General features: G+C 37.4%; 1 protein-coding gene across 1 annotated transcript in view; it reads left to right on the forward strand.

Annotated features, from left to right (window-relative positions):
• The first annotated feature begins 3,265 nt into the window (after window positions 1–3,265).
• The window catches only part of NDUFS4 (NADH dehydrogenase (ubiquinone) Fe-S protein 4, 18kDa (NADH-coenzyme Q reductase)), a 117,890-nt gene continuing 106,931 nt past the window's right edge, over window positions 3,266–14,224 (forward strand). Inside the window, exon 1 of the mRNA XM_011939352.1 lies at window positions 3,266–3,382. Coding sequence (XP_011794742.1) covers window positions 3,288–3,382 — 95 coding nt within the window. The 5' untranslated portion in view covers window positions 3,266–3,287. The remainder of the gene's footprint in view (window positions 3,383–14,224) is intronic.

The following is a 14,224-nucleotide window of genomic DNA, read 5'->3' on the forward strand; positions in this document are numbered from 1 at the left end:
GTCTTTTTTCTCAAAAGGGATTTCAGATCCCGTTGGCTTTGGACATGTTCATGTACTAGCTGTAGGAGCTCATGGGAAAGCCAACATAGAGCAACTTTAGTGTCTATCATTGGAGTTAGGCTCTGTCAGCAAGGATGGCGGAGGTGAAAAATGCCTGTAAAACATAATTTCTACTACGGGGAGTGACTCTGAAGGATATGACTCACAGCTGTGATTTGAAGGGCAAGGAAGATGACTACAGAAGAGGCAAAGAAGTGGACTCCAGTAGTTAACATCTTTTGGGGCAGCACATTGAAATAACAAAAATGTCACTTGGACCTAGACATTCTATTAAGGTTAATGGTACAGCCTGTGGTATAGGTGAGATAGTATAAACAAATAAATGCACATATCTAGTTATTTATGTTCCATTCTAAGACCTATTTCCTGTATGTAAGGTCCGAAAGGACCTCAGGAATGGGCAGCTGAGGGAATCCAGCAGAAGGTGAAGGGAATCAAAGATTCCACTGGAGTGCTGGCAATGCTGATGTTGGATTATAGACTGCATGAAAGACAAAGAGACCAGAGACTGGGGGCTTTCCTGGGGAATTCAGATCCATGGAAGTTGGGGACTAGAATAGGTAGTAGGTAGAGAGGTTGAGCTTTGGTTGATAGGGCCAGTAACAGGGCTTTAGTAAGTTGCTCTTATGAACACTGGGACACATCCTGTTACTTCTTGACATAGAAAATCTTTATTAAAATTCACCCAGACACCAAAGCCACCCTTGGGTTTAAAACTTCTCTCTGAAATAGAGAACCCAGAAATAGCCACACACAAGTATGGCCAACTGATATTTTGACAAAGGTGCAAAAGGTGCTCCACAGAAGAAGGCTAAACTTTTCAATAAGTAGTGCTAGAGCAATTGGATAGCCACTAGCAAAAACCTGAATCAAAACCTCACACCTGTTAATGGAAAACTTAACTCACAAAAATGAACCCAAAATGAGCCATAGACTTAAATGTAAAAGGTAAAACTAAAACAACCTTTGAAAGAAAACAAGACAAAATCTTTAGGATGTAGGATTAGAGAATAATTCTCAGACATGACACCAAAAGCACAATCCATAAATTTAAAAAATGAATAAACTGGACTTCATCAAAATTAAAAAATATTTGTTCTGTGGCAGATCTTGTTAAGAGAATGAAAATACAAACTACAGATTGAAGAAAATATTTGTGAATCATGCATCTGACAAAAGACACATCTAATATATGAAGAACTCTCAGAATGTTACAGGAAGAAAAACAAATAATACTAATTAGAAAAAGGGCAAAAGATGTAAGATATTTAACTGAATGGAATATACAGATGGCAGATAAAAACATGAAAAGATATTCAACATTATTAGCCACCAGGGGAATAAATGTAAAACTGTGATGAGGTATTACTACACATTTATTATTTACTTTAGCTCAGCTAAAATAAAAATAGCAATAATAGAAAATGCTGGTGAGGATATGGAGATACTAGATCTCTCATACATTGCTGGAGGGAATGTAAAATGTTACAGTCACTCTGGAAAACAGATTTTAATTTCTTTAAAAAATGAAACATACATGTATGACATGACCCGGCAATTGCACTTTTGGGCATTTATCTCAGAGAAATGAAGATTTCTGTCCGCATAAAAACCCGTATTCAATTATTCACAGCAGTTTTATTTGTAACAGCCCCAAATGGGAAACAACCAAAATGTTCTGCAATAGGTGAATGGTTAAACAAATTGTGGTACATCCATGCCGTGGAATATTACTCAGCAATAAAAAAAAGAATGAACTATTGATAAATGCAACAACTTGCATGGGTCTCAAGTGCATTATGCTAAGTGAAAGCAGCCAGTCTCAGAAGGTCACATACTGCATGAATCCATTTATATAACATCTCAAAATATCAAAATTATAAAAACAGAAACAGAGATCACTAGGGTTAGGAGGGCAGGTGTTACTAAAAAGGTTAGCACCAGGGAGATCTTTGTGAGGGTGGAATAGTTCTGTATCTTGATCATGGTGGTGGTTACACAAAATATGTAATAGAATGATATAGGACTATACAAATACTTTATATCAATGCCAGTTTCCTGGCTTTGATACTGTACTAGAGTTATACGAGATGTAATCACTGGGGGAAATAGGTACACAAGACATCTCTGTACTGTCTTTGCAACTTCATGTGAATCTATAACTATTTCAAAATGAAAAGTTTAAAAGAAAATTTTCTCTGAGGCATTTCTCCCTTGCTTTCCTTCATCCTGTGCATTTCTCTTTCCCCGAGTATGACTTTTTTTCTTTCTTTCCCCCTTTCCCTTATGTACTGGGTTTTCCTTTAACCCATAATGCCAAACTAAGTCATTCCCCATCCTCCTGTTGTTCCTATTTATTTAATGAAGGTTATGCTTTCATGTGCTTAATTTTAAAAGCAGGAAAGTACCAACTCTTTAAACAAATTTCTTAAAAAAAAAAACCCAAAACTAACCTGCTTTTTATTTTATATAATTCAGTTAATCATTGTTCTTTAAGGTCAGAAGTCCACAATACAAACATGTTTCCAACACTTGTATTGGAAGATAATTTTTGTTGTATATGCATGGAGCATTAATATCATTCTTCATGTCTATGGATTATGAACACACATTCAGGATTTACTGGGGAAACAATGACATCAAGTATTATGTTCTATTGATTCTTCATATAAATCTACATGTCAAAAAATAATCCTTTGCCAGATCATGTATCTAGATTTTTCGTTTGGAAAATATGAACATTACAACTACAGAACATCAAACTGAATGCAGCCCTGTCCTGAGGGCTTGCAAAGTGAATCTGGCAATACTTTGGAAAAGTACTACTTTAGATTCTAAAGGACCCAAAGAGCTCTCCGACTTTTCCAGTGGGCTCAGCCCCAACCATTCTAATTTCTTCAATAAATTACGACTTGCAGGTGTTTAAATATGCAAGTATCTTTTGATCTTTTCATTATCATTGTAAAACATCAGTCCTAACAAGCAGTAAAGATTACACTTTATGGCGGTAATATTTACATTTAATGCACTTCTGCATTTCTTCCCACACATTTTTCTTCTTAATTCTTTCAACTAAACGTTTACCCTCTTTTTTTAAGCCTCAGTATTAAAAAGAAAATAAAATCCCACAGAATTTCGCAACATTGCGATTGCACTAGCTTGAGAACGAAGGAAGTTAGTCCCTTGCAGTGATCCGTCCTTCCATCCTGGTGTTTCCCTGCAGCAAGATGGCGGCGGTCTCAATGTCAGTGGCGGTGAGGAAGGCGTTGTGGCGAAGGGTAGTGGCTGTCGCTGCCCTTTCCGTTTCCAGGGTTCCGACCAGGTAACAGAATTGTCACACTTTTCTTCAAGCTTCTTGGGTCCCTCCATTTTTGCGGAGTCTCTGCTGGCTGAATTCTGGAGGAGGCCTCGGGGAAAGCGTCCTCTGCTGACCCTTTTCTCGGGAGAGGTCGGGCGGACTAGGGACTGTCTGCTATCAATGGGCGCTGGCCAGGCGAGTGAGGGCGTGAGTGAGAGGCCGGGGAGGAGGACCTGTGGTTTTCTGGAAGCTTTTGGCTTGTGGCTGAGGGAGAGGATCCCTGGGAAGGATTTGCCGCCGGAGCTGCAAGCTGAACCTTAGCCTTCAGAGAAGGGGAGGTGTCTCACTGATTTCTGTCTTTACTTTCTGCATCCCTTCCATTTGTCACCTGTTTGCCCACGCACCACTCCAGTCCTTATAGAAGGGTTAAATCGCGTATTCCTTCCATGGTTTTAAGTGGTTTTAAATTGGTTTCTGCATAGGAAGGTTGTTTATTCATCAGTCTGCTTGGGAGGAAAACTTGTTTGCTTGTTTGGAATTCAGTGTTAGTAATAATATCACTGCTAGTAATATTGGAAGGTAATTTTTAAAAGGCTGGTGGTAATGCCCGGAGGTTTTCTAGGGATTTTGTTAAAGCCTCACAATAATTCAGGGATTGAATTGAGTTGTTGAGAGCTCTTTGCGTCCTTGAGAACCTAAAGTAGTACTCTTCCAAAGTATTGTCAGATTCAATTGTCAGTTGATTGAGTTGTTACTGTGTTTCCTTGAAACATTTTTGTGATGATTTTTTTTTCGGCTGTATTAACCTTCCATTTTCTGTTTTTCAGAATTTTCCAGAGTTTTATTATAGTACTACTATACATACATACGCACACATATTAGAACAAAGATTGGAAAGGCTGGATGGAGAGATTTGAAGGGGATAGGAGGGAGATGCAAGTGGTTAAAAGTTGAAAAGAAAGTCTAATGGAATGCTAATTGATTTAGTGTTAAATAAATATAAATGGAATGCAGAGAATTAGGATGAGTTAATTCGGAAGAATTTTTAAGGATGAGTTTTATTAAGGTTTAAGTAATGGGTGTTGAGTGGAAAAGAAGAGAGTGTCCCAGTAGGGTCCGTGGCTTATGAAAAGGCTTGAAAGCTTTAGTAAAACAATTACATGGAATATAGTCACTCAAAAGTAAGGGTGCAAAGATTAGGGAAAGGCAAATGATGTTTGTAGTTAAGTGTTCCATATATGGAAAGTATTTTTCTTTTTTCTTTTCTTTTTTGAGATATAGTTTCACTCTGTCGCCCAGGCTGGAGTGCAGTGGTGCGATCTCGGTTCACTGCAACCTCTGCCTCCGGAGTTCAAGCATTCTCCTGCCGCAGCCTCCTGAATAGCTGAGATTACAGGCTCGCACCACCACGCCTGGCTAATTTTTGTATTTTTAGTGGAGACGGGGTTTCATCATGTTGGTCAGCCTGGGTTGAGTATTTTTCTAAGGTAAAATACTGGTTAAGGTAAAACACTGGTTAACTTAGAGTAATACAGCGGTGACCAAGATTAGCCCTTCCCTCCGTACACATTATAGGGATTAATTATGCATTCCCAGATAATAATGTATTCATGGTAGCCCCAGAACTGAAAACAAGTTTGATGGAACCACTGGTTTATGGCTAATCAAAACATCCTGTAATTTTAAGTCACAGCCATTTTATCAGCAATTATAGTAATTGAAGTTAAGATGATATTAGAATTTTGAAACTCTGATGATAATTATTACTGCATATCCAAACTTAAGAGTTTTTGCTTGCAAATGTAAGAGATTTGAAAATAAATCATTTAATCTTGAAAAAAATCTTAGCATAACGCCAAGGAAGACATTTTCTAAATACAAATTAACACATTTATTTGTTTTCTGTGCCACATTCTTACCCCAAGAGCTTGTCATGTTCATCTTAATTTGAGGGAGATTTATAGACCCTCTCCCTTACATATTGTTTGTTCTTCGTCCTTAAGCATTCTTTTTCCATTATGATTTGATAGTAATGAGGATCTGAAAAAGGTGAGTAGAAAGAACCAATTAATGGGAAAATCTACATCTAAAATTCATTTTACTGTAATGCTTAGAAAAACATTTGCAAATCATGTAACATTTCAGATCATTTGAGTAGAATATGAGAAGTGGAATTAATAAGGTAAGGAGTGGAGTAGGGAACTGAAGAAAAGGATGCTGTTAGCTGCTACTTTACATATGAATTCAATTATGGTATATCATCAGTAAAAAGCAAAACAAAGAATGCAACAACATACACACACAAGAGAAAAAATTAAGTAATGTGGGTGATTCACCTGATCTAGTTACTCACTGAGCTTGTGCTGTAGCGTTGGTCTCGGTTTCCATGTGCTTCTCATTTCCCTGTACTGAATGTGAGAAGGGAAAAAAACGGGTTAAATTGTCTACATTTTTTTTTTTTGAGATGTAGTTTCGCTCTTGTCACTCAGTTTAGAGTGCAATGGCGCAATCTCAGCTCACTACAACCTCTGCCTCCCAGGTTCAAGCGATTCTCCCGCCCCAGCCTCCCGAGTAGCTGGGATTACAGGTGCCCGCCACCACGCCCAGCTAATTTTTGTATTTTTAGTAGAGACGGAGTTTCACCGTGTTAGGCAGGCTGGTCTCACACTCCTAACCTCAGATGATCCACCCGCCCCGCCCTCCCAGAGTGCTGGGATGACGTCCCTAAATTGTCTACATTTATCGTTACTTTCCCTGACTTTCCTAAGGGATTTTCCAGGGTAAATTTAACTATTCTAAATGCATTTATCAGCCAGATGAAATGGCACTGTGTTTCAAAATAGCAATACTTAAGATATTTGATGCAGTGATGTTATTATTTATTCACTTATTTAAGTATCTTCATGTCTGTTTATCTCACCTCAGTATTTACTAGGTCTTGTGTTTTCCTCAAACAAGTCTTTAGGGTGTTAAGTCACCAGAGGGTTTTAATTAATTACTGGTGGGGACTGAGTGTATGGGACCTGTTTGTGAGGCCTCTTTTATGTCCTGATAAAACAGGCTTTATTTTGTTGCCGTATTTCATTCTTCAGCATTATATAAGGTAGCATGAAATTGAGTCTTCAATTCGATGGGGAATTGAATTTGGACTGTCCAATTAGTAAGCAGTCCTTAAGGTTGACAAGAATTCTGTGTATGTTAACAGCTTGCTGGGAAATAGGCTAAGCTCAAATTTAGGACACTTAAGACCAATAGGTTCGCTTCTACTTCAGATAAACTAAATGAATTCCTCTCCGAGGGGCAGCTATTTTTGCTATCTTTGTAACACATTCAAGCCAGAGTTTGAGAGCTTGAAAGGTTTCTAATATGTTTTCTGATAGGTTTATTTGTTTTGTTTCTTTTCCTCTTTGCAAATGCCCATACTTAGTCAGTTTTCATCAGTAGCAGACATCTTCATTTAATTTTTGTTAGAAAAATTATTATTAGTTTTTGAGACACAGTCTCATTCTGTTGCTCAGGCTGGAGTGCAGTGGCACAATCTTGGCTAATGCAGTCTCCACCCTCTGGGCTCAGGTGATCCTCCTGCCTTAGCCTTCACAAGTAGCTGGGACTATAGGTGTGCTTGCCACCACACCCGGCTAATTTTTGTATTTTCAGTACAGACGGGGTTTCACACTGGTCTTGAACACCTGACCACAAGTGATCTGCCGGCCTCGGCCTCCCAAAATGTTGGGATTACAGGCATGAGCCACCGTACCCAACCGGAAAATTAAATATTTTAATATGTAATGTCTGGCATATAGTAAGCCTTCCCTAGATAAATGGTAATTTTATTATTGGTTTGAATAGTCTGAATATTTTTCATTTCTTTAATCTTGGTCATAAGTATTTTGATAGATTGTGTTATTATTCAAAGTATTCACTGCCATTATGTGTAACAGGATTACATATCCAAAAACCACTGGCCAAATGACTTGCTTTATCCAGTGAAATGTTAGTGGAAATGATATACCATGTAAAACAGGAGCTTTGAGAGCTGTCCTGTGTTTTGTCATATTCCTTTTCCCTCTGATGTGAGGTAGGCATACTCCAGGTGAGGTCTGCTGTTTTAGTCCACATCTTGGATTGTAGACTACATAGCGCAAAGCAGAAACTGATTCTTGTTGCAAGATTTTATAAAATATAAATTGAGTGAAAAATAAACCTTTGCTGTAAGCCACAAAGGTGTTTGGTTGTTGGTTACCTCAGCATTACAACCTATACTGACTCTATTTTATATACACACATATTTGCAATTGCGCAGGTTTTAGCACATGAACGCATATATCAGCAGTGAGGTTGCAAGCTTTTTGAGGACATGACCACGTTTTTATTTATTTTTGTGTACTTCATGGCATCTAGTGTAATGGCTTGCATGTAGCAGGTAAATGCTTATCTTACAGATGAATAAATACATATTTAGAGATGAGTGGTTGTGAGGAAAAGCAGGGAGCATTACACAGTGTTTCTTTTAATAGCCTCATCAGCGATAGCCAGGTAGGCACTAACCTACATAAATATGAATATAAACTATATTCAGCACGTATTCTTTCTAATTATTTGCAATTGTCTGAGTGTAGGATATTCACCTAGAACTCTGTTAATTTTTGGATTGAAGTTGTCTTATGAATAGATTTTGTACTCATACACTTTGACAATGTTCACACATACTTTTGTATTCAAATTTAAAAATACAAGAGGAAATGAATCTATTTGGGAAGGGGTACCCTTGGAACATGAGAACTTTTTTGGAGTAAGAGTAACTTTGTGAAGTTTTAGAAAGTTAGTAATACGGCCAGGTGCGGTGGCTCACGCCTGTAATCCCAGCACTTTGGGAGGCCGAGGCGGGTGGATCATGCGGTCAGGATTTTGAGACCAGCCTGGTCAACATGGTGAAACGCTGTCTCTACTAAAAAATACAAAAATTAGCCGGGTGCGGTGGTGGGTGCCTGTAATCCCAGCTACTCGGGAGGCTGAGGCAGGGGAATCGCTTGAACCTGGGAGGCGGAGGTTGCAGTGACACGAGATCGCGCCACTGCACTCTAGCCTGGGTGACAGGGCAAGACTCCAAAAAAAAAAAGTTAATAATACATGGAACTTAATGGAGAAAGATGGAGCAACTTGGTTCCTGTATAATACTTGCTAGAAGAGATCTGTTTGGGGTGAGGTATACATAGAATTTAGACAGAATACGTATTGTCTGTACTGAATACAAACAATTTCAAATGGAAGCGCTTCCAAAATATATCCCTTGATAGAAGCTGAGAATGGTTTATTCTGAGTAAAATTAATTCCAAGTAACATTTACTTTTAATTTACTGTGTATCAGCTACTGTGCCAGGGATTTCACCTGTATTGTCTCATGTGTTTCCCACAGTAATCCTATCAACTCAGGTGTTGTAATCCTCATTTTTCAGATGAGGAAACAGGTACAGAAGTGAAATTACTTAAGTTTACATTGCCAGGAAATGATTGGTTCCAGGACTCCTCAAGGACACCAGAATCCATGGATGCTCAAGTCCCTGATTTAAGATGGTGTAGTATTTGCATATAAGTTCTGCACATCCTCCTATATACTTTAAATCATCTCTGGATTACTTATGATACCTAATACAATGTAAGTGCTTTGTAAGTAATTGTTATCTTCTATTGTTTAGGAAATAATGACAAGAAAAAAGACTGTACATGATTAGTACAGATGCAGTTATTCCCCCCTGCCGAGTGTTTTATTTATTTATTTATTTTATTATTTTTTTGTTTTGAGATAGCGTCTTGCTTTGTCACCCAGGCTGGAATGCAGTGGCGCGATCTCGGCTCACTGCGACCTCTGCCTCCCGGGTTCAAGCAATTCTCCTGCCTCAGCCTCCCAAGTAGCTGGTATTACAGGCGCGCACCACCACGCCCGGCTAATTTCTTTGTATTTTAATTAGAGATGGAGTTTCACCATGTTGGTCAGGCTGGTCTCAAACTCCTGACCTCATGATCCACCCGCCTTGGCCTCCCAAAGTGCTGGAATTACAGGCATGAGCCACCGAGCCCAGCCCCCTTTAATATTTTAAATCTGAGGTTGGTTGAATTCATGATGTGGAACCCACGGATGCAGAGGGTTAACTGTAGTCTGATACAGCAGTCTAAATGAATATGTTGACTTTTGCAGTGAGGAGTATTATGTCTGGTAATCAGTTCAAACCCTAATGTCCTCTCTGTTTTTTCTGCCTTTTAGCAAAGCGTCTTCTTTATTTGAGAGACCATGGAATACTCTTATTTTTACTGTTGCTCCATGGTTCTGTTTATACAGTGAGAGTTACCAAATGCATAATTAGTTGTTTAATTTTTTAAGCTAATGATTTTTTCCCCCTAAATTTTGTAATTATTTTTGGTGAGGGACTTTCCATAGGTGACTTATACTTTTTTACCCTCTTAAAAAATATATAATGCATGTATTAAACAAGATATACTGGACTTTTTTTTTTTTTTCTGTTTTCTTACTGATTCCAGTGATCATTAGGAAAAGCAGTTGTATTCTGTGGCCTTTAGGAAGGATTAAGTGTCTGCTATGCTTTCTGAGTTCTCATGTCTGCTTTTTAATAGTGTGACATTCTTCCTTAACTGGTCTGCTTCCCTTTAGCAGTTTTAGCACCCCTTTTTCATTTATTATGGATTTGAATGTCAACCAGCTAAACCTATTAGAATTTTGTGTAAAACCAAGTATGCTCAATGAAATTCTGATGATGACAGAAGTTTACTGTTTGTGGTTAAAGACTTGAGCTCTTTTAAGGTTAACAAGTAATTATATTTAATATATGAGCTCTTGTGACTTTTCTAGCTTGTAGAAGTCCAAAGATCCTGATGGAAGCTTGTTGAACCTGAATTATGCAGTGACCATGTTCTTCACAACAACTTTCATCTAAATATTTGAATAGTTTAATAAACTTTTAATTTTTTTCTTTTAATTCAACAATTCTGAATTCTTGTTTCAAGTTCTATTTTGTTGTCTGTTACTGAGTATTTTGGTAGGTAAATACTACTTTAGGTTCTTTAGAACTAGTTAGTTGCTCAAAGGTGACCTTTTCTTCTTGTCTGTACTCACTAGACTTAATTTTTCTTTTATGGGCTCATTCTCCAGTTCACTGGTTTTTAAACCCTTGTGCATCAAAATTATCTGTTGTGTGCCTAAAAAATTCAGATGCCTTGTCCCCAGTCTATATTGGTTCAGTAAGTTTAGGTTGAGGCTTAGCTCTATGGTGATTCTAATGGGAAGCTAGGGCTGAAAACTGATTTTAAGAAAAAGAAGTTTCCATATTATATCCTGTAAGACTTAGGAAATACATTTTTCCTTGGAAGAAAGTTCAGGGAGATTTCCAGAAACAAAAATTCTTCCATTTTTGCATATTTTTCTATTTTCTATTCTAAATTAAGTTTTATGCTTTTTACCCATGCACATAAGAGATATTTTCTTGGAGAAAGTTTCCTTAGAGGGGAAAAAGGCATTTTGATAATTTTGGAGAAAGCAGGCCATATTACTGTCTCTCCAGAGACTCTTGTTCTTCCTTTTGGAAGGGCTCAGGTTTAATATAGCACAGCTGTTGAACTCTGCCCTTCAAAATTTTAAGAAAGTGTTTTATCTTTTAAAATGGAAAAGGCTTTTTTAGGGAGGTGGTCTTTGGCTGGTTGTAGTTCTCTAAGAAAGTTTCATGCTTCTCTCTTCTTTTGTGTTTGAATTGTTTCAAATGTTGAGAGAACTGTCTCTGGGAGTAAAATCTGGCTGCTTTTGCAATATGTTTTCTGTATTCTTAAACAAAGCTAGATGAAGAGTTTGTTTCTTTGTGTTTTCTAGGACTCAAAAATATGTTTTTTCCTTTATTCAGCCACTTCATACATAAGTAAATGGTCCTTGAATAGGGCTTACTAGACAAAAGATTCTGTTCTAGATGACTGTTCAGCAAGCCATATGCTTCTCCTAAAAATGTCAGTCTGTCTTGATGAGCTTTAAAGTGAATACAGATGTTTTGGCTCTTTTGAGGACTACCACTCTTTGTATGGAAAGAGTACTTCTTTTTCAAATGATCTCTTCAATATACTTACAGAAATTTGCATGAAATTTATGACTTTTACCTTTTAAGTCTAGTAAGATTAGACTTAGACATTTGTAATTGAATTTAATTTTAATATTCATAGTACAAATGAGATTTGGGGAAATAAAATACATTTCATAATATGAGTTTTTGTTCAGATCTTGTATTCAACCTTTTAAAAAATGTGAAACTTAAAGTGCTTTGTAATATTTACTTTTGTGCAATAAAAAGTGATATTTTGGCAGGAAAGATTGCCTTTTTAGATGTTCATTGTCTTCTATCTTTGTAGGTTAACTCTAGAGTTATAGTTCATAGATTTATGTAATATTTAAGTTGGAAGAAAACTCTAGAATCATTAAGTCCAATCCTTTGTTTAATGCAAGAATCTTTAGAACTTCCTGCTTCTTGATTATCTAGTTGTTGAGGAAGTTTGGTGACTTTCTGATAACCCCAGAAAGCACACTGTATGTTTAGACTTACTGGTAAGTGATGTTTTTCTTTGAAACTGTATAGAACAAGTTTAACCCCATATACACTTGTCAGCCCTTCAGATAATTGAAGACATTTGTCATCACTCATTCTCCCTGCAAGTCTGTGCTCCAGGCTTAGCATGTCCAGTTTGTTTACTCTTTATTAATGATCAAATTTCCTGATGCTTTACTACCTCTTGGTACCCTTTAGGATGTTTTCCATTTTGTCAGTGTTGATCTTTGAACTATATACTGTACTTTTGTTTGAATGAGATTATCAGAGATGATAGTTTCATGAGCTGTGATTGAATTAAGAAAAAAAGTTGACTCTAGGTTGGATTTATTTTATTTTTAAAATTATAAAGAAAAGTTAACTTTTTCCCTTTTGGTGTACACTTCTTAGAGTTTTAACACATGTATGGGTTATGTGTAACCACCACCATAATCATAGTACAGAATACAGTGTAATATTATGCAAATAACTGTTTTACTGTATTGTTTCAGGGTACAGAATACCAAAAGACTTCATTACCCCAAGACTCCCTCATGTTATCCTTCCCTGACCGCTGTAATCCCTGTCCACAGTTATGTTTTCATCTTTATAGTTTTACAGTTTTCAGACTGTAATATAAATGTAGTTGGCCGGGCGCGGTGGCTCAAGCCTGTAATCCCAGCACTTTGGGAGGCCGAGACGGGAGGATCACGAGGTCAGGAGATCAAGACCATCCTGGCTAACACGGTGAAACCCTGTCTCTACTAAAAAATACAAAAAAAAAAAAAAAAAAAAAAAAAAAAAAACTAGCCGGGCGAGGTGGCGGGCGCCTGTAGTCCCAGCTACTTGGGAGGCTGAGGCAGGAGAATGGCGTAAACCCAGGAGGCAGAGCTTGCAGTGAGCTGAGATCTGGCCACTGCACTCCAGCCTGGGCGGCAGAGCGAGACTCCGTCTCAAAAAATAAAAAAATAAAATAAAATAAAATAAAATAAAAATAAATAAAAAAAATAAATGTAGTCATATAGTATATAACCTTTTGAGACTGTCTTTATTCAACATAAAGCCTTTGAACTTCATATAAGTTTCATGTATCAATAGTTTGTTCCTTTTTACTGCTAAGTAGTATTCCATTGTGTGGAGGTACTACAGTTTATCCGTTTACCTATTGAAGGACATATGAATTATTTCTGGTTTTTGGCCGTGTAAATAGAGCTGCTGTAAACACTTGCATACAGGATTTTATGTGAATTATGATTTTGTTTTTCTAGAGTAAATGCCTGGGTAGGAGATTCCTGGGTCATAGCTAAGTATATGTTTAACTTTATAAGAAACTGTCAGACTGTTTTCCAGAGTGGTTGTACCATTTTGCTTTCCACCAGCACCATATGAAAGTTTTAGTTGTTTTGCATCCTTGGTAACATTTGTATTTTCAGTATTTTTTTTTTTTTTTCTTGAGATGGAGTCTTGCTCTGTCACCCAGGCTGGAGTGCAGTGGCAACATCTTGGCTCACTGCAAGCTCCGCCTCCCGATTTCAAGCGATTGTCCTGCCTCAGCCTCCTGAGTAGCTGAGATTACAGGTGCATGCCACCATGCTTGGCTAATTTTTGTATTTTTAGTAGAGACGGAGTTTCACCATGTTAGTCAGGCTGGTCTCGAACTCCTGACCTCGTGATCTGCCTGCCTCGGCCTCCCCAAGTGCTGGGATTATAGGCATGAGCCACCGCGCCTGGCTGTATTTTTTATTTTAGCCATTCTAGTAGGTGTTTAATGGTATTTCATTATGGATTTTTATTTTGGAGTGGCTTTTTTGAGCTATAATTTATATATTATAAAATTTATTCATATAAAGTGTACAATTTGATGGGTTTTAGTATATTCACAGAATTGTACAACCAAAACCACAATTTTAGAACATTTCCATCACTCAGAAGGAAACTCTGTACCCATTAGCAGTCACTTCTCCCCGAGTCCTAGATAATGACTAACCTTCTTTTTGTCTCTGTAGATTTGCTTATTCTGGACATTTTATACAAATGCAGTCATATAATATATCATCTTTTGTGACAGGCTTCTTTCACTTAGCATAATGTTTTCAAGGTTTATCCAAGTTGTAGCATGTACCAGTACTTTATTCCTTTTTATTGAAGAATAGTTTTCCATTGTATGGACAAACCACATTTTATTTTTTTTATTTATTTTTATTTTTATTTTTTTTTTGAGACGGAGTCTCGCTATCACCCAGGCTGGAGTGCAGTGGCTGGATCTCAGCTCACTGCAAGCTCTGCCTCC

Source organism: Colobus angolensis, unplaced genomic scaffold (assembly GCF_000951035.1).
Source record: "Colobus angolensis palliatus isolate OR3802 unplaced genomic scaffold, Cang.pa_1.0 Scaffold180, whole genome shotgun sequence".
Taxonomy (NCBI): domain Eukaryota; kingdom Metazoa; phylum Chordata; class Mammalia; order Primates; family Cercopithecidae; genus Colobus; species Colobus angolensis.